The 25,448-nt window shown below is 35.8% G+C and overlaps 3 protein-coding genes across 4 annotated transcripts; 2 read left to right on the top strand and 1 right to left on the bottom strand.

Moving 5' to 3' along the window:
• Positions 1-4,171: 4,171 nt before the first annotated feature.
• Positions 4,172-8,545, top strand: LOC121737267 (RING finger protein nhl-1-like). Of its 2 annotated transcripts, none has more exons than XM_042128891.1 (9): positions 4,172-4,439; positions 4,735-4,859; positions 5,111-5,385; positions 5,503-5,622; positions 5,701-5,916; positions 6,017-6,231; positions 6,778-7,004; positions 7,563-7,729; positions 7,986-8,545. In XM_042128891.1, the coding sequence occupies exons 1-9, from the start codon at positions 4,258-4,260 to the stop codon at positions 8,460-8,462; spliced, it is 2,004 nt and encodes a 667-aa protein (XP_041984825.1). In that variant the 5' UTR covers positions 4,172-4,257; the 3' UTR covers positions 8,463-8,545. The 2 variants fall into 2 exon arrangements, with proteins under 2 accessions (XP_041984825.1, XP_041984826.1); XM_042128892.1 differs by lacking the exon at positions 4,172-4,439 and adding an exon at positions 4,524-4,597 and having other exon boundaries at positions 7,986-8,544.
• Positions 8,546-12,437: 3,892 nt separating this feature from the next.
• LOC121737184 (ras-related protein Rab-43) lies at positions 12,438-14,520 on the bottom strand. The gene is made up of 4 exons (XM_042128779.1): positions 14,245-14,520; positions 14,080-14,164; positions 13,545-13,801; positions 12,438-12,975 (listed from the first exon to the last, which is right to left on the bottom strand). The coding sequence occupies exons 1-4, from the start codon at positions 14,452-14,454 to the stop codon at positions 12,874-12,876; spliced, it is 654 nt and encodes a 217-aa protein (XP_041984713.1). The 5' UTR covers positions 14,455-14,520; the 3' UTR covers positions 12,438-12,873.
• A 5,610-nt stretch (positions 14,521-20,130) lies between these two features.
• Positions 20,131-24,752, top strand: LOC121737183 (putative GPI-anchor transamidase). Its single transcript, XM_042128778.1, has 7 exons — positions 20,131-20,400; positions 20,479-20,757; positions 21,014-21,222; positions 21,545-21,662; positions 23,777-23,887; positions 24,187-24,368; positions 24,646-24,752. Exons 1-7 carry the CDS (start codon positions 20,329-20,331, stop codon positions 24,716-24,718), a joined length of 1,044 nt encoding a protein of 347 aa, XP_041984712.1. The 5' UTR covers positions 20,131-20,328; the 3' UTR covers positions 24,719-24,752.
• Positions 24,753-25,448: the final 696 nt, after the last annotated feature.

Here is a 25,448-nt window from a genome sequence, read left to right on the forward strand (position 1 = left end):
ATGAATGAATGAAATTAAATCATTAAATCTTTAAGTGCAAGAACTGTTAGTTATTTGTCCTGAAAATCCTTAATTTCAATAACTCATGGCCGCTTAAACCATGATTTCTAAAGAGGCCGCGGCCTATAGCCTAGGGGCAGCAGCGACTTAGGAGAACTGCAGATTTCGTACATGGGGTGGCGGAAATGTTTAAAATCCGGGACTGCACAGTGCAGTGTTATTTGTTAATTCTGCGATGATAACGCCTTCTACTGGATCGATGTTAATACGCCATATAAGCGAAGTTTCAAGGCAACATTTAGTATTCTGCCGTGTAACCTTAATCCTTACTTAAAGCTATCAAGTTGCTGGCGCCGTACGATAACTTTCGCGTTGTTTGTGATTCAGGCGGAAACACTGGCGATACATAATGTATTGTGCTGGCACTGTTAGGTTTGTGTTTCTACCTAATTAAGTATTTATGACCTTTTTTTTAACATGGGGAAATGCTTTACGCATCATCAGCAGATTGGGGATATCGGCCGGGGGTATGTGGGACTCCTGTCTACCCACTAAAACCCCATGGTGCTCCACTCATCGCTTAAGGCAGAGTTGGGTACGATAGAACCTACCGCAAAGGTATTTATGACCTAGGCAGCTCTTGCTAGGCTTTTTTTACGAGTATGAAGGGGGCAAACGAGCAAACGGGTCACCTGATGGAAAGCTACTTCCGTCGCCCACAAGAGCTGCAGGTGCGTTGCCGGCCTTTTAAGAGGGAATAGGGTAGGGGAGGAGGGTAAGGAAGGGAATAGGGAATGGTAGGGAATGGAATAGGTTATAGGGTAGGGGATTGAGCCTCCGGTAAACTCACTCATTCGGAATAACACAGCGTAAGCGCTGTTTCACGCCGGTTTTCTGTGAGCCCGTGGTATTTCTCCGGTCGAGCCGGCCTATTCGTGCCGAAGCATGGCTCTACCGCTTAAAGGAGGAGCTAATTTGTTTAGAAAAAGCTCAGTTTCAAAGTGACTATTTATGTACATGTTAACTAATTAATTATTAACCGATGAACTCATAAAATATGGTTGCAGATGATGACGGGGACCTATTTTCCAAAATGGGTGCAGTGTCATGAACTTGTATTATCATAATGATGTATCATAGACAAAGGAAAATATTATGTCTGGTCTCTGGTTGTATTATGTTTTAATGTGTCTTTAACTATGTAGTAAATATTTATTCATTTAGTCTTTGTGTGTGGTCAAAGGTCTAGCTGGCCCTTTTATCTTGTAACTGCTCACTCCTATTAAAATTCCCAACTTAACGTGTTTACCATTTTAATACGCAGATTCGCGAGGAAAGTACTAACCGTTCAGATATATTTTACAGGACCTTAATGTGATCGACATATAATAGGGATCATTGTAAGAATAACTAAGGTGAAATAACAGTGAATGGTATCCCTTTTACTTATTCGCAACAGGTCAAGATGTCTGATAACGTCTATCTCAAGTATATTTTTGCGAGCTTTATCAGAATTTACATATAAATGTTATTTTCTGTTCTGGGAGAAACTTTGCAATGACTCATAACTAGATTTCGCCCGCGGCTACGAAACACGTATCACATCGGAACCGTACGTTTTTATTTCACAAACAGTAGGCAGTAGCCTATGGTTTTATCGGCCTGTCCACATCTCCACGTTACGACGTCGTCAACGTGGAACGGTGCGATAACGCGTGGCACGGTACGTTGATGTGACGTGAAAATTTACGTCAACGTAACGTGAAAATGCACGTCACGGCGCAGCAACATTTCACGTCTTTTTTTTCTTAACTCTCCGTCTTCTTAACATTAGCAGAAGCAGAATACGTATTGTGCGATAAGTAGTCAAGAATGTAGCAGTTTTACAAGGCACGGTGACGTAAAATGTTGCTACACCGTGACGTGCATTTTCAGGTTATGTTGACTTTCACGTCACGTCAACGTACCATGCCACGTTACCGCACCGTTCCACGTAGACGACGTCGTGGATATGTGGAGTGTGGACAGACCGTAAGTATCAGTGCCAAAACTTAAAAAAAATCGGTCATGTAATTTCGCAGTCCAATCATGATGCAAAAAATCAATCCTATCAAATAAAAAAAAAACCAAGTGGCGAATCAACGGGACTGCTTAACTTATTTATCAAAACGGCCATTATTGTCGTACACACAAGTTTATTAAAAGGATCAGCATGTACAGTTCCTTAGAGTTATTTTACCTTGTAGTTTATACAAGAGTAATCCTTAGGACATGGGCATAAAGGTCCTATCACGGGAAGAATAATTTTGAACGGACTGTATTTATGAAGGCTATCCGAAACAAAAATATAAAACTGTAGTCACCCAAAAGCCCACTTCGGTTTGATTGTGAAAGCGTAATACTTAAGGATTAATTCATGTTTTTAAAACGAGAATAGAGCCTTTAAACGTGGGAAAACTCTGATTGTTATTGATTCATGTTAAGACCTAATGCAAAAAGGCTTAAAATTTTATAAAAAAGTGGCGGGAAAAAATTATGATTGATCAAAATATTGCTACGGTGTTAACTCTTACGGTGTTGAAGTTGAAAATAACTTTATCGACGAAATCTGGTGATCATTTCTATGTAACTGCCAGCCCCGAATTTATAAATAGGCCGTAATAGGCCGCGGCCTAGGGACGGCAGCATCCTAGGGTCCAGCGTTTATAGAAGGCCGGCAGATTTCGTACATGGGGCGGCAGAAATAAAATGGCCTATACCAGGAGTCACCAATTAGTTTCGCTCGGGGTCCGTTTTAAGACATGAAATGAACTTCGCGGTCCACACATTTTATATTAAAAAAATATTATTAAACAAAGGTAAAATACGGAAATGAGAAAGGTATTTTTTATATATCAATGACAAAAGTAACCATTTTTTGTAGCTAATTATATCTCTGAAGTTTGGAGTGAAATATTGGTGCAAGCTATAGATATTAACATTAAATCCTGGAGATGTTGAAGTACTAAGATGAACGAAGATCATCTTCGAACATTCTTCGTCCGCACGCAATGGGTCGGCCGCGGCGATCCGGATGCGGACCGCGGTCCGCCATTTGGTGACCCCTGGCCTATACAGTATACTCACAAAAAATATAAATTCGGCACTGGTATCTGCTTATCATCGGGTGATCCTCGGGCCTTTTACATTCATTACATTCAGGAAGACCGTGATGTATTTATTCCTTTAAGGTTTGAATACAAATGAAGTAATACGTACCTATGTATCACCGCTATTAACAAAAACAATAACTTTTCCGGTTAAAACGCTTATCTAATACGCAATAATATAAGGCGTCTTACACGACGCCTTATATTATTGCGTACGAACGGCACGTGTCGGCGGCAGGTGTCGGCGGCAGTCGAAGGCCGACGGCAGCCGTTGACAGTTTATGACGCTTACAGGGGGCCTACCACGACCTTTCCTAAAACTTTTCCAGAACACTTTGTTGTAAGATTACAATAACATTACCGTACTCACTTTTGAAATATAATTTTACTAAAAAACAGTAAAAAATTCAAAACATTTTTAAATCAGCGGATTTTAACAGGGGTGAAATATCAACCTTTTCTAAGATCGCTTAATCGCTAAGCTTGACGTTAAAGTAATATTGCTTATCTGTCAAACGGTGTCGCTTAGTAGAGGTGGTGATAGGCCCCCAGTTGTGGCGTACCGCCTAAAGGTAAGCGTCCACAGGTGGTTATCGTACGCAACGGACGTCTCGCATCAAACGGATATTTTTTTCACAGTACGTCCGCTGAGTCGGCAGCGTACGGATAACCGACTAGCCTTGTACCTAAGGGTCTATACAGACGAACTGCAATCCAACCGCAAATTGCAGTTTGAATGCAGTTGACACGACTGCAATAGAACTGCAAACCATTATCAACTGCATTCAAACTGCACTTGAACTGCAATTTGCGGTTGGATTGCAGTTGAAATGCGGTCCGTCTGTATAGACCCTAAATTAATGCTCAAAAGGGGGTTTGGATGGAAAAGTCGAAATTTTGACTTAGAAACGTCGTCGTCGAATGCCGCCGACGCGTGCCGCCGACACGTGCCGTTCATCTGTAAGCGCTCTATACATATATCATAGGCAAGCATACAATCTAATCTAATCAAAATAATCGTGCACCAAATCAAAATTAACCGATTACTGTTATTGTGATAATTATTATGATAATGTTTCAAAATAGTTTGAATCACTAATGCGCAAAGATGTCAGAGAAAAACAAGAGACCGTTTTTCAGCTTGAAAAGGTGGAACAGCCAGAGGAATAACATAGAAGAAAATGGGTTGTCCTTAACCACACCAACCACCCCGCAACCGCAACCAATATACAAGCAAACCCAACCAACCAGATCGGTTAATTTTGTATTTACCGAAACGAAACCAAGAAAGTAAGTAGAAACCACGAATTTATATTACAAACGCTACCGATATCTTATCAGTGAAGGGGATTTGTAAGTGTTATTTAATATGTACAGCTCAGTACTTAATGCGAAAATAACAGTGTTAGTGTTTGCTTGTCCAATATGCTAACCCAGAAGGTAATGAGGTAAGTAAATAAGATTGCAACTTACAGGAATCTCAGAAAAAAAGTCAGGAGAGAAAAGAATGGAAAATCGTGTCGTGTCCGGTAAAAAACGCTTTGAAAATCGATTCTAGGATTTGAAACGCATTATATCATTTCAGATGGTCAGCTGGTGGAATCAAGGATTTAGTGCAATGTGCCTTATGCTTAGAGGTGCTACAGAAGCCAAAGATGTTACCATGTCAGCATACTTTTTGCTACAACTGCCTCAAAGTTTACGTTGCAGGTAAGGTTTTAAAAGTCACTTGCAATAATATATAATGTAATAAGAGTTTTTAATAGCGTTTGTTATTACTTATTACAATTGTTACAAAACCCATACTTCTGCCGAAATCTATAACTGCTTGGATTACAAATACCGAAATCGGAAACTTCGGGAACCTTAAGATGTGTTTCTATCTAACAAAACGGTGGAAGTTAAAATCAAATCTAATATTAAGAATTCACGATGACAACCCCTAAATTGTACATTTTCAGATTTGCCAGTCATTGAATGTCCGCTATGCCGTACTAAAATCCAAGTGCATGGTTCAAATTACATAGAGGAACTACCCTCAAATCTGTACATTGACACACTACTGCAGATGGTTGGTATAAGCAACGGGAAACCAACCAAACCAGAAACACCACCAGTCACCCCAAACGGTACGGGCATGCAGAGCGTTGACTTGATCGCTGGTGGCCTGAGATGCTCTCACTGCAAGACCATGTATGATACCATTGAGGTTAAGCACTGCGATCATTGTAAATTGGTAAGAAAGAGTTTACTTACTTGACGGTAGCCTTAACAGCTTGGATGTTGGAGCTATAATATCAAAACTTTATTCACAGTGTTCTTTAAAACTTCGTTTTCATCATCGAATTTTCAGAGGTTCTGCCAAATATGCTGGTCAAATCATCTCGAGGATATGCGAACGCAAATAAGTTCCATCATCAAGCAATTGGATTCTGCTGGCGATCGTCTTGAGCACAAAATAGAACATTTTAAGGTAATCCTCACATCGCGTACAGCCCCATTCCGATATAGTGGATGATGTGGTTAAATAATCATTTTATGAATCTTGCAGGATCGCTGTGAACGCATCATCGAACAAATCAATAATGCAGCTGAAGAAAAAATTAATTCAATCCTAGAAACAAAGATGGAGTTGCTTACCGAAGCGTCTCAAATACAGAAGACTGGTGACTTTTCTGGACTAGCGTTGCGGTCATCATTGAAGGAAGCTAGAGAGGTTGCTAATAATACCATGGCACAGAATAACCAATATTCTGATGATGAGCAGGTAAGGAACCCTTTAATACAGCCAACAGATGTTGTTTTTTTTTTTAATTTTGAATTGTAGTGGAAAAGAAACTACTTAAATCCTTAACCATTTTCCTCAGGTATTAATTTTCATGAACCTCCATCAAAACACCATACAACTACTGACAGATATATCAAAATGGGATGCTGGCAGTGTTGTGTTTGATAAAGAAAACTTTAGGATCGAGTCCGATAATTCCACTCCGTGTGACGCTGAATCGGACGATCCTGTGCCAGAGGGTGCTAAAGAATACGATCCAATGGAGAGTGAAGCCAGTCTTATACTTCATTACAGGTAATTTCACTTTAGGATACCCATAATCCAAGACATCGCGGTTGAAGATCAAAGTTATCTTTCAACGACAATCCTTCTTTTTTTACTTTTACTATATTATCTACAGTTTTTCACGTTCACTATAATATTTTCGACATTTCGGAGTTCTACCAATCGAGCTGAAGTTCAAATCATTATTTTTGTATTGGTATACAAAAAACGACAAGGCTTTTGCATCCGATGTGGATGATTTATACAGTATTTTTAGAGCGAATGAACAGCTGGTGGTTAACGTCTGAGACCAACCTTGTGCGGGTTTCTTCACGATGTTTTCCTTCACCGTACGAGCGTCCGTATTATGTGCTTGAGACAAAAAAATGGTTTATGCCTCATTGGTTTATGCCTCTACCCTGGATCGACTCTGCACTCACTGGAGTGCGAACCAAAGTTCTTCCCACTAGGCAACGGACTCTCATTGGTATACAACAATATATTTTAAACAAAGTTTAAAAATTAAAAAGATCTTACCATCGAAACGTTACTCTCGCCTTGACAACTCTTCGTCAGGTCCCGCAACTTCGTCCCGCACTACATCTGGAGGAAGACCTCCAGGCCTGGTGGTATCGGCGTCAGTCCCTGGAACAACCACCTCTACATCTGCGGCATGGACAGTCATAGCGTCATCGTGGTGGAACGCTCCCAGGCCAAGATCGTCACCAGGTTGTCCTGTGATGAAATGCTGTGTCCTGTCAACATCGCCTTCATGAAGAGTTTGGGAGAGATTTATGTCACAGGTATGTTTGAATAGCTTTTTACCTTACCTGTAGTCCTTGGTAAAATATTGTCTTCTCTTGCTTCATGTACTTGGTTATCATGTATATCGTGTTATTTGACTTCTGTTAGACCCATAAAGTTAATATTACCTTTCCGATAGGTAATATTAACTTTATTGTTAGACCATCTACTAATAGACATGTACTATCAGAGAAGTTGATACTTGATTCCTATGCAAATCGGGGACCTAAGTAGTTTGGTTGCGTTACGTCAAACCCAGCTGACAGATCACAATTAACATTGAATTTACATATTCGACCAAATAACGTTGGTCTGTCAATTGCATAGGAATCAACTTCCTCGATGGTATATGTGAGTCTTTTTTTAGCCAAAGACTTAGGTAAGGTACCTACTACCTATATTTTGCAATCTTCAATGATTTACAAGTGTTTATCATAAATTTTGGCTTGAAACATTAGAATTTATGGTATCATCCCTGCATTTATATTAAGTCCCATATTAATCCCACTTCTGATTTTGCATTCTCTAGTCTTTTTCCTCATTTTAATACTTTCCAGATAAATGGAAGCACTGCATACACGTGTTCTCCAAGGAAGGAGAATTCATCCGATCTATCGGACAGAAGGGAAGCCGCGTGGGCATGTTTAGATCACCAGAGGGGATCGCCACAGACAACGCGCAACATCTTATATACGTGGTGGACACTGGAAATGATAGAGTGCAGGTATTGTAACCAAAAATATATTTATTTCATTTAGTCATGTATATTTAGCACTCTTATTTACAGAATCGCTATAGTGAAGTTTAAGCGAAGCTTCATACTTTAAATCTTCAGGAAATTCGCCCTTCGTAGGAATAAAAGAGAAAATGTGGACCCGTTTTGAGTAATTAACTAAGCGAAGCGTATTGATTGCGACGGATTTAAGATCATCAGTTTAAAAAAAAACTACATTAAGCATTTATCATATGGCAAATTCCAGGTAATCCAACCAGATGGTAAATATGTGGATCAATTCGGGGTAGCCATGAGGCATCAAACGTCACAGGCATCGAGCGTTTGGGAGACCAAACAGGTTTTATGCACCGAACTGAACGCTCCTACATCTGTAGCCGTGACCAACGACCGAGTAATCATACTGGACAGTGGAAACCGTCGCGTTAAAGTCTACAATAAACAGGATAAGAACAAAATCGCCGAATTTGGATCCTTGGGTAATAGGAAAGGGCAGTTCAGACAACCAGAAGTCCTAGCAGTGGATCCTATGGGATTTATCCTTGTGGGAGATTCAGGGAACTGCCGAGTCCAGGTCTTCAAACCCAATGGACAGTTGGTGAGAGTTTTTGGACGCTTAGGCACAGAACCGGGCAAGTTTGGCTGGATTTCTGGTATTCATGTGACCAAACAACTAGATGTGATAGTCAGTGATACCAAAAACCACAGCGTCAACTTCTTTTAAAACAACAAACTTCAACGTAACCATATTTATTGTTAAACTTAAGTAAAAATAAATACAATATCACAAGAAAACTTGCTTTTTAATCTCATCTTTGAGATTCTTATTTTCATATTAGATCATATTTTCATAAGCATTTTAAAGGACTTTAACTAAAATATTTTTCTATGCTCACAAATCCTATTTTATACACTGGTTTTGTTTCAAATATACAAAAGTATATAAAGCATTACTTACTATGGACCTGTGTATGCTATAAACATCAAAAATATATAAGCCAAAAAACATATAAAGTTTTCTGAAATTCAAATTTAGGAGTAAAACTAAGTAATTTTAGACTACAAGTGCCAATTTCCCAATACATGTCAAAGATGATCACACTTAGAGCCAGTCCACACGGCGGGTTGCGTCAGCGTTGCGTCGACGCAGCGCTGCCGTTTGACGCATAGTCGGCCACACGGGCGCTGCGCCATTGCAGCATTATTACGCAGCAGTCTTAACGTCAACACTTCCCACTTCGTCTCGAGGGCTGCTGTCCGTCATGTGTGCGTTGCGACGACGCAGCGCGCCGTGTGAACACCTTGGTTATTTGTACGTAAAACAACGCAACGGCAACGCTGCGTCGACACAACGCTGACGCAAAGCGCCGTGTGAACTGGCTCTATGGCTGGATGCATTGCGTCCGCCGGAACGCGCGGTTTGGCCGCTACACCGCGACATCCCAAGCAAAGGTACGTAACGATTTATTTAAATAGCATTGATTTTGACTTTGATTTTGAATTGCTTGTGATCTTGCGGTGGTAGCCACAGACCGCGCGTTCGGGCGAACGCATATAAATCCAGGTTTATATTATAAAGGCGAATGTTTATTACTTCATCACGTAAAAACTACTGAACGGATTTAGCATGGCACTACATAAAGGCATAAGCTACTTTTTCTCCAGGAAAAGTAAATTGTTTCCGATTGCCGATGAATTATCGTGTATCACAATTTTATAGCATGATGAAAAAAGAAGCAATACAATGATTAACTTTAACATAATATATCTGTGAAATTGGCACTTAACATAAGAACTATTCTTAGCTGAAAACAGATATCAAGAATAATATGGCAAAAATCAATCTCAACGATATTTATGTACTTACTTAAATAGTCGAAACTGATTCTATGTGAAGATAACTAATATTTACAAAACATAATATATCTAAAATAAGTTATTATCTGTCATTAAACACAACTATAAAAATCTTCATACTGGTATTCCTTGTATTTTCGAGATACATTATAAAGTGCCATTAATTGGTATGCCAATGATTAGTTAGCCGTTGCTCAGACCATAAAGTTAATATACCTAGCGGAATAGAGAAACAAAGGCCTGAGCAAGAGAGATGTCACTATCAGTAACACTGCGTGGTAAAAAGAGACGTGTGATACATGACATCAGAACTCTTTTTTTGACGTTCTGTCGGCACTTATCGGCACGTTGACAATTTAATCTCTAAGAAAGATGCTCGTGTAAGTGTATACGTACACATATTTTTACACACAGATGTAAACCAATTTCGGTTTCGTTTGACAGCTCGAGATTGTTGCTCTATTCCGCTAGGTATAATAATAACTTTATGGCTCAGACTGGATTTGATTGACACAACTTATTTTTGTGACACTCCTTTAAATAGCATAGGTGTTGTTTAATTTTAATTAGCTCACTGTCGATCTTGAAAATGTTTTCAAAGTATTTATGTGAGTACAATCTACTAGACTACACTATTTCTACATTTACAAAATGTTATGCAAAAATTTTCACAAACGTCAAAACTTATTGTTCATTTTAGAATTATATTATGAGCATTATACAAAAAGAGGTAGTGTACATAATTGCATGTCTAATTGATCTAAATTATTTTTTAAATAATTCATAATATTTACACCGATGGCTTAAATAATTTACTTAATAATTAAATTATACACATTGCACCTAGTAGTAATAATCTTACTCTCTCACTAATAAAAAGATACACGCTGTGAAAACAGTTTATGTTTTGTCCTTGAATAATATGTTGTAGAAGTTGCTTGACAGACAAGTAAGGTGTCGGTTGGCAGCGAACGACATGAAGCAACCGCAGACCACATGTCGTCGCAACACTACTGGTTTGTATGTCTATGAAATGCCCTACGCAAATAGCGACACGAACACAGAAATAAATCAAGATAGAACGGCTAAGCGGGTGGAGTACGCGTGTTTCAATCTTGCACAAGTGAGCAAGATTTGTTGAACGTTCATTGAGTCAGCGCGCACGTCTCGAATTGATTACACCGGAGCGGTTGTGCAAAAAGCCTCACTGTGCAGTGTCTAATTGTAAAAACAGAAGTACGAAAGTGAATCAGTCAAAAGGAGGTATTTCTTTCCACGGGTAAGTTATTTGTTCTAACTAAATGCAAAGCAAAAATTAACACGATCGATTCCTTAGCAACGCACGCACGTCGCCGTTCTATCTTGATTATTTCTGTGGACACGAAGCTAGCGACACATATTCATAAAAATACATAGAAACCAGTAGTGTCGTGGCGACACGTCGTCTCCTGCAACTTCATGTAACCGGCTTCAAACTTGTATCTGTACGCGTACAATACATTGTTAAACTCATTTACTATAATGTCACTAATACACATTACACAAAGTCAAGTGTGTAACTTTTTATTAGTACAGTCATGTAATCTATCAGGATATAATATTAGATATTATTATGTGATGTTTTACTACATATTAACTCCTTTTATTACGTTTAAAATAGGTAGGTACTAGATATTTTAATTAATGTGTTATGTCACAATTATTATTTAGCACCTTTAGTACTTTGGTGTTAACAGTTAAGTACTAAATACAGTGTACACATACATACATTGTACATGTATTTAAATTTTCAAGAAGTTTTACGAAGAATGCTTGCTGCATATTTTTAATACTGTGTTAATTTTCATTAGTTTTCTCGAAAAAACTATAAGCAAGCATCATGTATAGTCAATGTTGCTATAGAGGGCGCTAGTAACACAAAACTAAGGAAAGTGTATCTGGTAGCTCATCTAAATAAAATATCTTTAGTGGCATGTTACAAAGAGAATAATAGATACCTACACACAAAAAGTTCTCAAAACTTAATAGACTATAGATTAATGTGACTTTGCTGTCACTAAAAACAAACTCTTTAATGCAAAAGCATTATGTTTTTATGTCGAAAAATTTAGTCAATAAATAATATTATGATTTATAATAAATAAAAATCCTAAACTGAACACACCAAAAATGTGATGGACACAAACATTGTTCATAAACTTATTATTATAATCAATTTTATACAGAGATTCACACAATCACAAAATATGGTGTTTATAGCACCTTCGGCTATTACTATTAGCAAAACAACCAGAGGAACATAAACTATAGTCATTAGAAGAAACATAAGCCGGCACATAGACGATCAATTGCATTGTGCAATATCACACTTTAATTTTATTGAACAGTTCATTTGACAATTAGATTGAAGGCGCGCGATGTTCAATATCAACCCTAGATGGTCAATAATATTACGCAAAACGTGATATTGAACAATATAATTGCTCATCTAGGGGCCGGCTTACTTCCTTCATTGTGGTTAGGTGTTTACAGTCTAATTTTATGTGATTCATAAGGGTCAATTTATAATAGCGCAGAGTCGAAGCGCAGCGAAGCGCGTCGAAGCGTCAAATTCGCAACAAGTCGAACGAATGCGCGCGGATTCGCCAGAGTGCCTACAGTGATGACGCGTAGATTCGCTTGTGTGCGCTTGGATACGCGAGAATGCGCGCGCACCAAAAAGCGGTGGTCAAGCGAATTCACGCAATAGCACGCGCTTTTTAAATTCTCAGAAGTGCGTTAACGCTTTGGAGTTAAGGTTGAATTTGTTATGTTCAGTTTTAATAATTCGCTTCGATGCGCTTCTACTCTGTGCTAGTATAAATTGACCCTAAGTCCATTATACATTACTAGTATATTTTTGGTCAGGTTTTAATTTTATTTTTTCAGCATATTATATTATGTGAACGTAGATATCCACTGATCATTAAGCTAGTTATGTAACATAGTAGGCAATTTGTGACAGTTATTTACATTAGCCTATGGCAAATTATTTGGTAATGGAAAAGTATGCATAATGCACAAACTGAAAACTCCTATGCAAAGATGTTTGTAACATCCGAGCTGAAAAAAGTAACTTGCTAAGGGTCAGATAACACTGAAACACGCTTTTATTTTAAAGGTATAACATCATTATAAAAGCTGTAATACATTTTAATTGTTAATGTTATCAATATGAACAGACCTTATGCTATGAAGGGTGGATATTCAGAGAAGTTTTCAGTTGTCAAAATTTTTACCTAAGATGAGCGACACGGCTGACACCTGTTGACAGGATGACTGTCACCAAGCACCACCGAGTCTGACTCCGCTGGAGGTCCTTCGCTGCTGTCATGTTGTCTCTGTAAGAAAAGATAGAGATTTTCATTATTACTAAATAATCATTGTCTAAAAATAAATAGTTATACTGCAATACACACTCTGAATAATAAAAATACACACACATTTGGCTCAACAATGTTTTGTCCATGTCTGGCAGTAACATTTGCAAAAAATTCCAGCAGGGTGCACAGTCAACTCACACGAGTTATAATGCAACATTCAATACATTTTATATTAGTAAGAGGGATATGTTGATACCAACCTGTAAAAGTATGTAGCATGGATGAGTGCATGCATTGTTGTATTATGGATAACAATCAATTGTGTAAGCATTCAAATTGTGATTATATTTTTTATGCAAGTACGACATAGTGTATACTTTTCTATAGCAGTGCCTAGCAGTATATACAATTCAAAGTCTGCAGGCTTAGTAGAAATACCAAATAGGAATACTAACAAATTTTATAGATACTCCAACAGATTTTTGTATCATAGTGTCACTTTGTTTAATCTACATAACAAAACTTTTTTATGGTGGCTGTGCTAAGCATGCACAAAAAATATTATGGTTGTACAATAAAAAAATCACCTTTAACTCTGTGGCTAAACTTCTGAATGTATCTTCTACATTTGTATTATCTTTAGCAGATGTTTCCATGACAAACATAATTTCTGGAAAGTACCGACAGAATGATTTTGGCTCATCCGGTTCTACTTCTCTCTGGTCTGTCAAATCACATTTGTTGCCAATCAATGACACAATAACATTTGATGATGTGTAGCGTCTTACTTCTTCTATCCATTTTTGTAAAGACAAAAACGATGACCTCTTAGTAATGTCATACACTGAAAAATATTAGAAACCATATTAATGTAATGTACCACCACCTATAATACCCTAATCTTGTAAAGGTTTATTTATACATAATACCATTAGATTATAATAAAGTGAAATGTTTTTGTGATATAAAAAGGTTCAAGCAAAATATTATTTTGCAGCATACTAACAAGATCTTTATCAAAATGAGTCACATCCCTAAGTTAGGGGTGTGTCAAAGCACTTAAAATGGGCATTTAATTTTTTGTATAATTGGATAAATGAAAAAATAAAAAATCAGGTGTACCTATAATAACTCCGTTAGCAGAGCGATAGTAGCTTTGCGTGATAGTTCTAAATCTTTCCTGTCCAGCCGTATCCCAAATCTGTAACTGAGTTTAGTATCCTTTAGGTTAGTATATCCATTATAAGCCGCTAGTAATACAATAAGCGTATCGATTTATTTAATTACCTTGACCTTCTTTCCATCCACAATTAATGTTTTCATAGAAAAGTCTACGCCTATGGTATTTCCGTGCCTTTCTATGAAGTTGCCCGATTTCAAACGTTGTACTATGCATGTTTTACCAGTCCCGCAATCACCTATTAGCACTATTTTAAACAAATAATCAAATTGTTCATCTGGCACACTCATTAAAGTATTAGGATTACGAATACTCATGTTTCTAATCAATAATATTTAAACCAATTTTAATTGAGAAATTGAAAATTCAGTGTTTACGTTAGATTTTTTGACACTTCATTTTATGATGATTTTATGGCAGATATGACAGTTCAACATTGACAGAGTGAACAACTGACAAGTGACAAGCTATGGTACTTTACTCTATACTGGCTGCTCTATATTATATTCTATATCTATGGTCAGCGAGTATAAGGTTCGCGCTCACTTTGTCGGCGCGTGCCGGGGTGGGTCGGGGCGCAGCGCAGCGCAAAATGCGCTATAGCACACCATAGATTAAGGATATAGGTAGATGGATTCTTAGCTCGCCAGCGCGTGGCCATTTTTTGCTTGTGTGCAATTGCCATAGTGTGCGTGTAGGGATGGGCGTATATCTGCTTGTATATCGATAAAAATATAAAATTAGACTATAGCTATCGACCAATTATAGTCGACCATAATTTTATGTTATAGATTTTTATCACGTTATAGATTTTTAGGACATCAAACAAGGAGGTTATCAATTCGACCCTCATGTTCAAAAGTATATGAAAAATGAAAATACTTTTATATAAATAAAATATTTAAGTATATAATTACACAAATTGTTAAAAATATACATAATATGTATACTCCATAAGCCACGAAGGCTTGTCCGGAGTGTAATATCAATAAAATCAACAATTTTATAAGAAAACAACAGAAGAACAAAAATACTTTATTATACTTAATTACTATTAAACAAATTTGTAAAATAACAATTATTATGTATTATCGAAGAAATAAAGACGTTAATACTCGTGACGGGACACATAATAATATAATGTGTCCACTGTCCCAACACCAGTGTCCGATCTTTCAGTCAATAAAATATGCCATACATCATAACATGTAAGGATCGGACACCGGTGTTAGGACACATTGTATAATACACAGTACACACATATTAAAAATTAGAAATTAAATAAAAATGAAAAATATTCAAACATAAGGTTTTATTGAATATGTTCTTAGTCGCAGCTTTTGAAGTAAATATAATTATATTAAGTTCAATATAGGTTCCCAATTATTGTCATCATCATCACATTGATCTCTTCTCTAGGAGCATTTCTTTAACTTAAAAATAATTTGTTTATTAGTATCAATATTCAAAAAGTATTTATTCCATTTATTGCACATTACAAAATTTGGACATGTCAAGACTTAAATGAAAAAATATGAAATTAGCAATTTTTAAATATGGATTATGGGGAAGGTTGTCTGCTTTATAATTATTGGACTTTAGCTAACCTTAGTAATTAGTATGCCTCGAGAATTATACTGAAAACAGTTGACAACAGTCTCCTTAACGGGGGGGTCTCCTGAGGGTGGTGGTGATAAGGGGGGACCTCACTTAAACCACACCTCCTCACTCCATCTCACCACCAGATTACTTGGTTATAATCTAAACTTAAAAATAATATTATCTTCATTATAGGTCTCTCCGTCATCACCATCATATTGAACTTTTCTTTAGAAGCATTCCAAAAACCTAAAAAAATATTTGGTTTAGTGACATTAAATGTACTTAATACTATAAAATATATACATAATATTATAGTATTGTATATGGGGCAATATGCTTTATGTAAGTTTTCCATACTCAACCCATCATCCGCCCCAAGCGGAACCCAGGTGCCGCATAACAACTGAATATCTATTGTGTCTGGTATTTATTAAAAAAGAGTAATGCAAGGATAAAATTTCAAAAAGTAAATCCAAGTAACGATTTGAGTACTTACAGGGGGGAGGTGCAAGAGCTGTTGATCATTTTACTCTCCGTTAGAACTTTTTTATTTCAATAATATCATTGTTTCAAACTTACGTTTGAAATGATAATCCCAATATTGTGATGCCTTCTTAAGGGAGTAAGGATTAAAAACTTGCATGAAACTTGCGTCTAAATATTTCTGTTCGTCGTCTATTTTGAAGCATTTTCAAATCCTGAAAAAAAAAAACATTTAGTCCATGACAATATTTTTATGATTTTTCTTCTTCTCCTTTTTTATTTATGATTTTTATCGATATAGGCTGCGTTCCAGATGACGTTAATTTTGACCAAAACGCTCAAAACGTCCTCTTCTGCCGTTCCCTTTGGCGACCGGGGTCGTTTTGATCGCGGCTATGACGTCACTCATGACGTCATCATTTTCGCTCAAAACGACCCTTGACGAAGATGGGTCAAAGTGGGCGTTCTAGTTTTTTTTTTAATTTTAACGTAACTATATCGCGAAAGCCATGTTCGGAAACTTTTCAGGAGAGAGTAGAGACAAAAAAACTTTATATTATTTCATTACAAATAATATTTTAATTAAATAACATACTATAATGAAATATTTTGATTAGAAAATAAATTGTTTTAAATGAAAGGTCAAATGATTTCTTATAAAATATAATAATTAATACTAATTTTCATCTATTCTATAGTCTTTTGACTTACTCGTACTTGACTAAGGATTAAGCGGTATTGTTACCTTAAAAACTTTTAAATGTATATTGTGACAATAGTCAATATTCAAAGTATGTGATTTTGTTATTAAAATATGATTCAATGTGAATACTCAAATATAATAAAAGTTTAACCATATTAAAATATGATTACTTAAGTAAAAAAATGTAATACTAAAAACGAAACAAATATAATATTATGTATTTTATTTGTAACTATAAACAATAAATTACTTTTATTTACGACTTGAAGAAAAGGATCGTAATATCCAAGTTCGGTTTAATATACCTATGTATAAAAAAATATAGTTCTTTTTGTAAACTTTTCTCAAAACGCTCAAAACCCTCCATAATCCGTTCCACTTGGGTTTGTATCACTGACGCTCACATGCTAGTGGAACGGGAAAAACTACGGTCTTGAGCGTGAGCGTTTCTAACGTCATCTGGAACGCGGGGATAAATTTATACTTCAAGCCAAAGAGAATGTCATATTATACTACGTAACGTTAGAACGTGACAGGTGACACTCCATTATGAAGTTGACAGTCAGCTGTCAAACTGGGAAAAAATGAAACGAACACGGTTCTCGTCGAACTGTTAAAGACGGTGGAGTTTTGCCGGGAATGTGAAAGAGTTTTTGTATTATTTTCCTAAAATTGTGTTAATTGGGTTTTTAATGTGTAATATTATATAGATATTCGTTATTGTGCATAAGTTTAGAAAAGTGATGCAATATCCTGAAACGTGCTATTTAGTTTTCCCTCCAAAACTCCATCGCCAGTTTCAGTAAAGCGTTTACCACTTTACTGAATCGACCGACTTGACTTCTTGACTGTATTGACTTTTGATTAGAATTTGACAAGACTTTAGACCTGACAAATATAGAAAAACGAAGCTGAAAATTGTATCATTAGAATATTGTTTTCCCGCCATATATTTTATACTCGACACTGGCCATGGCTAAATAGCCGAAGTGCCATAATAAGAAAAAAAAAGTACACAGGTTTTTTGTAATTTGACAGCCATTAACCATTTGACAGCCGTGCAGCTGTCAACAGTACGACAGTATATATTATGTCTATGGTCAACAGTAAAAAAAACTCTGTTTCCTTAAAAGGCCCATTCACGGCAGGACTGCCTTGCATTCTGCCGGCTTACAGGATCACAGATTACTAGTATATATTGAGCAGGATATTGAATGGTGACTGGTGTTGCAGGCCTGCACGGCAGCCTGCATACCACAGATTACTAGTATTTATATTTGTAGACAAAGGACCGTGAATGTGGTTGCAGGATGTTTGCAGGCCTGCATTTTGACATTTTGTTTTCTTAATATGACACTTCGGCTAGTATGGCACTTCGGCGGAGTATATTACGGCGGGAAAACAATATTTTATAATACAATAATTTTCAGCATCGTTTTTCTATATTGTCAGGTCTAAAAGTCTAGTCAAAGTCTAAGTAAAAGTCAATACAGTCAGGAAGTCAAGTCGGTCGATTCAGTAAAGTGGTAGACGCTTTACTGAAACTTTCGATGGAGTTTTGAAGGGAACACAAAATAGCACGTTTCTAGATATTGCATCACTTTCCCACACTTATGCACGATAACGAATATCTAATAGTTAACATCCTACCAATATTACACATTTAAAACCCAGTAAACACAATTTTAGGAAAATAATACAAAAACACAACATCACTCTTTCCCATTCCCGGCGAAACTCCTTGTTGACACTTGACAGCAAAGAGAATAATATTATTAATTTACTAGCGACTCGCACGGGTATAAAATATATAGCCACTGAAAAAATAATTAAAATCGATTTAGTATTTTTGATTTATATTCCTTATCGAATTGAAATGAAGCGAAATGCAGATGAAACGAATGCAGGCCACGGGTAGTAACCCGTGGCCTGCATTCGGTATCGCCGCAAAAGCTACGTCTCATAATTTTTAAATACAGTTCGACAAGGCTTATATGAACGTGGCGAGAAAAGGAACTAAACGTTTCTATCATAATGCTATACTTAATCTATGATGCTATCATACAAAAACGTTGCAAAAAAGTTATTTTTGACATGTGTTTGACAGTTCTCCTATATCACCCACGTTCATTTAAAGCCTTGTCGAGCTGTATGTAATAATTATTATCTTCGAAAATATTCATTCAAATCATATGCTGTAAAGGGCCATAATATAGATCTATATTAAATCAATAATATATTTAAAGTGTTTAATTGAATAAGGATTAATGCCGTATTAGTTAAAATTGCTTCTAAAATTACCCATTATTTGTCGTTAAAAGTAAATGACAAAAAACTGTTATTGTGGGATATCCTACGAATAATAAAAAGTCGTAGGAAATCGTAACTCCCATACTATTACCGTTTTATATTTGGTTCGTTTTGATCTGTCATGTAACGTCAGCCTAGTACCGCTCAAGGTCACCTAAATATTGCAAATGTATTGAAATGTGTACCTAACGTAACGTATACTTTTTTGATAAGTATTGTGGAGCACGTTTTTTGACGGAGTTACTTTTCCTTAGTTTTTATTATTCGTAGGGGATATCCATAAGAGACAGACATATACCTACCATCGCGGAGTTTTCTGTACCTAGACCTTTTTAATATGTACAATACTTGGTACATTATTTTGATAAAGCTCGTAAGGTTCAGCCTGCGTTTGCAATGTAAGCGGAAAAAATGTAATTATTTACGACATCACGTCATTAGAAACCCCAAACAATAACAGTATTTCTCCGCTATTTAATGAATGTTATTATTCTTATAAACCTTCCTCTTGAATCACTAAGGCTCCCTGAAAATACTTTCATAGGACTTCAATCTGTATATGTATGGAAATAATAAGGAGCAAAATCGTGTAAATAAATAAATACTTTAACTGATTTAGTGCGGATGACGCGGCAGCCGTGTCATATATGTTTTTATCATGTGGCGTATGACACGTGAGCCGTGTCATTAAAAAAAAAACGATTGTTTCTCCCTCAAATTACACTTTAGAAGGTTCTACTCTGAACAAAACCATCTTAATTTTCCACGTAGAGCATGCCAATATGCTTCGTTTCGTTACGTATTCGTACTTAGAAGCCCTGATATTGAATTTTGCAAGTATATCACATCCCTAGATGGACGGCAAAGTAGGATAATGTGTGGGCTACGTCATTTCGCAGGCCTGCACGGCGGACTGCAAAGCAGGATAATGAATGGGCCACTTTATTCATTGAAAAAACTTGAAACATTTTTGGTGTTTGATAAAGTTTTAAAACAGTAAAATATGTAATTTATCCTCAAAAACTTGTGTATGTTCAATAAAATCAATGCTTTGTTCATATAACCTTGCTAAGAAACAATTGATGTTCTTATAATGTGTAAAACAATGAGTAAATACGCTTTGCTGTTCTTGCTAAGCTTTTTATATTTTTGTAATGGAATAGAGGTAAGATAACTGATTTGTATTCGAAGATAACTCTTGTAAATCCTGATATTAAGTCTAAATAATTGTCTGCACTTTCAGATACCCGAAAAATTTCAAAAATCCAACCATACCAACAATTGGGCGGTGCTGGTCGATACTTCGCGATTTTGGTTTAACTACCGGCATGTGGCCAACGTGCTCTCTATATACCGCAGCGTCAAACGGCTAGGAATACCGGACAGCCAGATTATTCTCATGATATCCGATGACATGGCCTGTAACCCTAGGAATCCTAGACCTGCCACAATCTTCAACAATGCTCATGAACAAATTAATGTTTATGGAGACGATGTAGAGGTGGACTATAGAGGATATGAGGTAAATAAGTTTTAAGTCTTAACTATTTATCTAGTGGCCACATTAAGGACAGCAAATAACATAATTTATCTTTCATTTTCATGTAAAGAGATAAATAAGTTGACCTATTATATTATTACTTCAAATCTTAACCCATCAATCCCCAAGCGACACCCCGCTGCCGCATAACAATTGAAAAATCTATTGTGTCAGCGATACCCACGATGGAGGTGTTAATGTATTTTTTCTATTTTTTTTAACAATTTTCATTGTTTAGGTTTCAGTTGAGAATTTCGTAAGACTGCTTACTGGGAGAGTGCCGCCTGACACCCCTCGATCAAAGAGGCTCCTCACGGACGAAGGGAGTAACATCCTTATATACTTAACCGGTCATGGGGGTGATGGTTTCCTGAAGTTCCAAGACTCGGAGGAGATCACAAGCCAGGAGTTAGCTGATGCACTTGAACAGATGTGGCAGAAGAGAAGGTAATCTATACTAATAAAACTGTAGAGTTTGTTCATTTGTTTGAATGCACTGATCTCATGAACTACAGGTCTGAATTGAAAAATTATTTCAGTGTTAAATAGCTCATTTATCGAGGAAGACTATAGGCTATATAATTATTATCTAATTTGTCTGTGAAATTCCTAATTTATGTGGGCGAAGCACTGCAAATAGTCTAGTGTTTTGTATAGGTTCTATGCATTATGTTGTGACTTGTGTCTTTTCTTGGGACTTAGAGTATTATAAACATGAAATGTCTTACCATTTTGCAATGTCTGAAATATTATAATTTATTTTTTACAGGTATAATGAAATATTCTTCATAATAGATACTTGCCAAGCATCATCTATGTATGAGAAATTCTACTCCCCAAATATTCTAGCAACAGCGAGTAGTTTGGTCGGTGAAGATTCTCTTTCTGTAAGTTCTACTATTAGTAATGTATTATTTTGTAAGAATGAATGGATGTGAATGTTTGCAAAAAAAGTAACTAACATAATATTACATATCATAATATAATATGTTAGTTATTTTTTCACACAAAAACTGCTTATCAGATTTTAATGTTTGTAGTGGTAAACTGTTTTCATGGTGGAGTATTTTAAGGTTTGTTTTAATACATAGGCTACTTTTTATCTATACATATAATAAAATAGTAGAGGTAAAATCTTTGTACCATCGAGGAAGTTGATTCCTATGCAATTGTCAGACCAACGTTTTTTGGTCGAATATGTCAATTCAATGTTAATTGTGATCTGTCAGCTGGGTTTGACGTAATGCAACCAAACTACTTAGGTCCCCGATTTGCATAGGAATTAACTTCTCTGATAGTACATTGAAAATAAACTTGAAAAAACTAGTCTAAAATAAGTTTAGTATTCCAGTATGATATTATATTCTACTAGCGACCCGCCCCGACTTCGCACGGGTATAAAATAAATTATGGCCTAAGTCACTGAAAAAATGATTAAAATCGATTCAGTAGTTTGATTTTAAATAATTTATATTCATTACTACCCGTGGCCCGCATTGGTTGTTACTGCCGCAAAAGCTACTTACGTCCCGCAATTTTTTATGTCTTCGAAAATATTCATTTATAATTAAAATCGTAATAATTATGCTGTAAAGGGCCAAAATCAATAATGTATTTGAAGTATTTAATTGAATAAGGATTATTGCCGTATTGGTTAAAATCGCTTCGAAAATTAGCCATTATTTGAAGTTAAAAGTAAATGACAAAAAATATGTTATTGTGGTATATATCCATAAGAGATATACTTATACGTGGGAGAGCCATGCTTCGGCACGAATGGGCCGGCTCGACCGGAGAAATACCACGTTCTCACAGAAAACCGGCGTGAAACAGCGCTTACGCTGTGTTTGGCCGAGTGAGTTTACCGGAGGCCTAATCCCCTACCCTATTCCCTTTCCTACCCTCCCCTATTCCCTTCCCTTCCCTTCCCATCTCTACCCTCCCCTATTACCCTATTCCCTCTTAAAAGGCCGGCAACGCACGTACAGCTCTTCTGATGCTGCGAGTGTCCATGGGCGACGGAAGTTGCTTTCCATCAGGTGACCCGTTTGCTCGCTTGCCCCCTTATTTCATAAAAAAAAAATATATACCATCACGGAGTTTTCTGTAGACCTTTTCAATGTGTACAATGCGCACCCCTGCATTGGTACTCGTACTATTATCTATTCTGTGGCATTGGTAGCGCCCACTTCGAAACGGGCGTAAATCGCAATATTTTAATTTCGCCATAACTTCTAAACCAAACGTCCAATTTAAATCATTCAAAGAGAAAATATAATCTACATAAATTGTACTTAGTGATGAAATTATTTATTTTGATAAGGATTATTAGCATGAGTAAAATAAATGCATTTAAATGTAGTCCAAAAAAAATCTACACTTTTAAATAAAAAAATGGTTGTTGTGCCTCACTTGACATAGATAGGTATAGTGTGTCGCGGACATTTTTGTAGATATTTATAAGATCTACATTTACTTAGAACATTGTATAGTTCTATCTTTTATAGTTTAGGCAGCGTACGTAAAATAAGTAAACTTTCTGGTTGTTTCCGAAAAACTGAAATATCTTACGGAACCCTATATTCTCCAAAATAAAAAGTGGCCTATGTTACTCGTAAATAATGTAGCTTTCGAATGGTGAAAGAATTTTTTAAATCGGTCCAGTAGTTTTTGAGCCTATTCATTACAATTAAACAAACAAACAAACAAAGTTTACCTCTTTATAATATTAGTATAGATTTAGGCTAACCAAAAGGCGAAAATAAACAATAAGTACCAACTGTTATTAAAAAGTCTTAAATGTAGAGTCTAAACTCTAATCCATATTTACAAATTTATTTTCTATGTTCTTATAAGTACGAGTATATGTATAAAATTCTTGTGTCACAATGTTAGTTACTGTACTCCTCCAAAACGGTTTTACTGATTTTTACCAAATTTTATTAGCATATTCAGTAGGTCTGAGAATTGATATGTATAAAATTTTTATTCTAAATTTCAGCATCATGTAGATTCAGCAATAGGAGTGTACATAATTGACAGATACACCTACTATGTACTGGAGTTTTTGGAAAATGTACACCCCAACAGCAAGAGAACTATGTCGGAATTTGTAAGTTATAACATAAATACTGAATTATGCTATTGAAGTATAATAAATTTACCTTTTAATGTAATTGTTTTTATGGAAAAATTATAAACTAATAGTAAAGTAATTTTTTTTGCAATTCAATTTAAATCTGCACAACAGTATCGCAAAAGTCTGCTCTAATCTAGTTACAAGATCACATCCTGTATTTTTTGTGAATTCCGTAAAAATATATATAAATACCCTAAATAGGTCTTTAAAAATATAATGTTGTTTAATTTATGTAATTATATATAATTATATTATATTTCTTTATATTTCAGCTGGCAGTGTGTCCCAAAAGTGCATGTTTATCAACAGTAGGAGTACGGAAAGATCTGTTCAAAAGAGACCCAACTAAAGTGCCAATAACTGACTTCTTTGGGTCAGTTAGACCCGTTATACTTACCACTGATCCCATCGACATACAAATTGAACCAAAGAGAAAGAGAAAGAATGAGATAGAGTGAGTATATTGTTATATGAAAAATGTGACATTGATTGACACTCAGGTCAAAACTTCATACAAATCTCATTTCCCGGTAATTCACCATGATTAAATCTGTCGAATTATAACCCGCATTTAACATGTTAAATCAAAAAACAGATCTTATGAGTTTCATTTTAAATCAAATTACTTAACTCTTGTAGGCATGAGTTGGAATAATATATATTTTTAGAATATTCTCCCTGCATAAGCCTTTATTTGCAATTTTATAATTTTGCCCAACATTCATTTTCAGGAACAAAACCAAAGTACCTGAGAAGAGGGAATACTCACCACAATTTCCTATGCATTTGATTCAAACCACATAAAGTATTGTAGAAATATAATAAATACTAGATAATATCAACAGAATTTCATTGTTTTACATCAAGCCAGGGAAATTATTATAGAATATAATACAATAACTGGATATGTCACAGGCCACCAGATTCCAAAAGACTAGTCTCCGCTGGGAAACTGATATGCCATAAACAACACAAATCTGCTGATAGTTCAAGGAGTGATTGCGAGATCAATCATTTAACAAAATAAAAATTATACTCAAAATATACCAAGTAAGATATAAAGTCATTATCATGTTGAAACTCTTTATTTCGCTATAAGTACTAAGAATAAAACTTTTTAACATTAATCAACACAACCGATTTTAATTATTTGCATTCTATAACATCAAATATATCTTGGTCAACTTATTTAGACTTAGGGGGGTATTACATTATCATTTATATTGGATCATTTCTATGATCATATATCATTTGATCATATCTGCGTATTACATTATCATATTTCATTGATCCTATTTTACGTCATATGTGGTTTCAATAGCCAATGTAGAGCGCTAACGCTGACAGGTATTGACGTCAGGGTTACTAGATCTCAGAGAATTCGATTTGTCAAAAGACATCGTCATTTTTAATATGGCTTGTTTTTTGTTATTTCAGCAAGATTATCCAAGTATATAATTAGAAAAATAATTACATTACATTATTTGAAACATATTAAGGAACAAGAAATTAAAAACTCTTTTTTATATTAAAT

This window comes from Aricia agestis, chromosome 20 (genome assembly GCF_905147365.1).
Source record: "Aricia agestis chromosome 20, ilAriAges1.1, whole genome shotgun sequence".
NCBI lineage: Eukaryota > Metazoa > Arthropoda > Insecta > Lepidoptera > Lycaenidae > Aricia > Aricia agestis.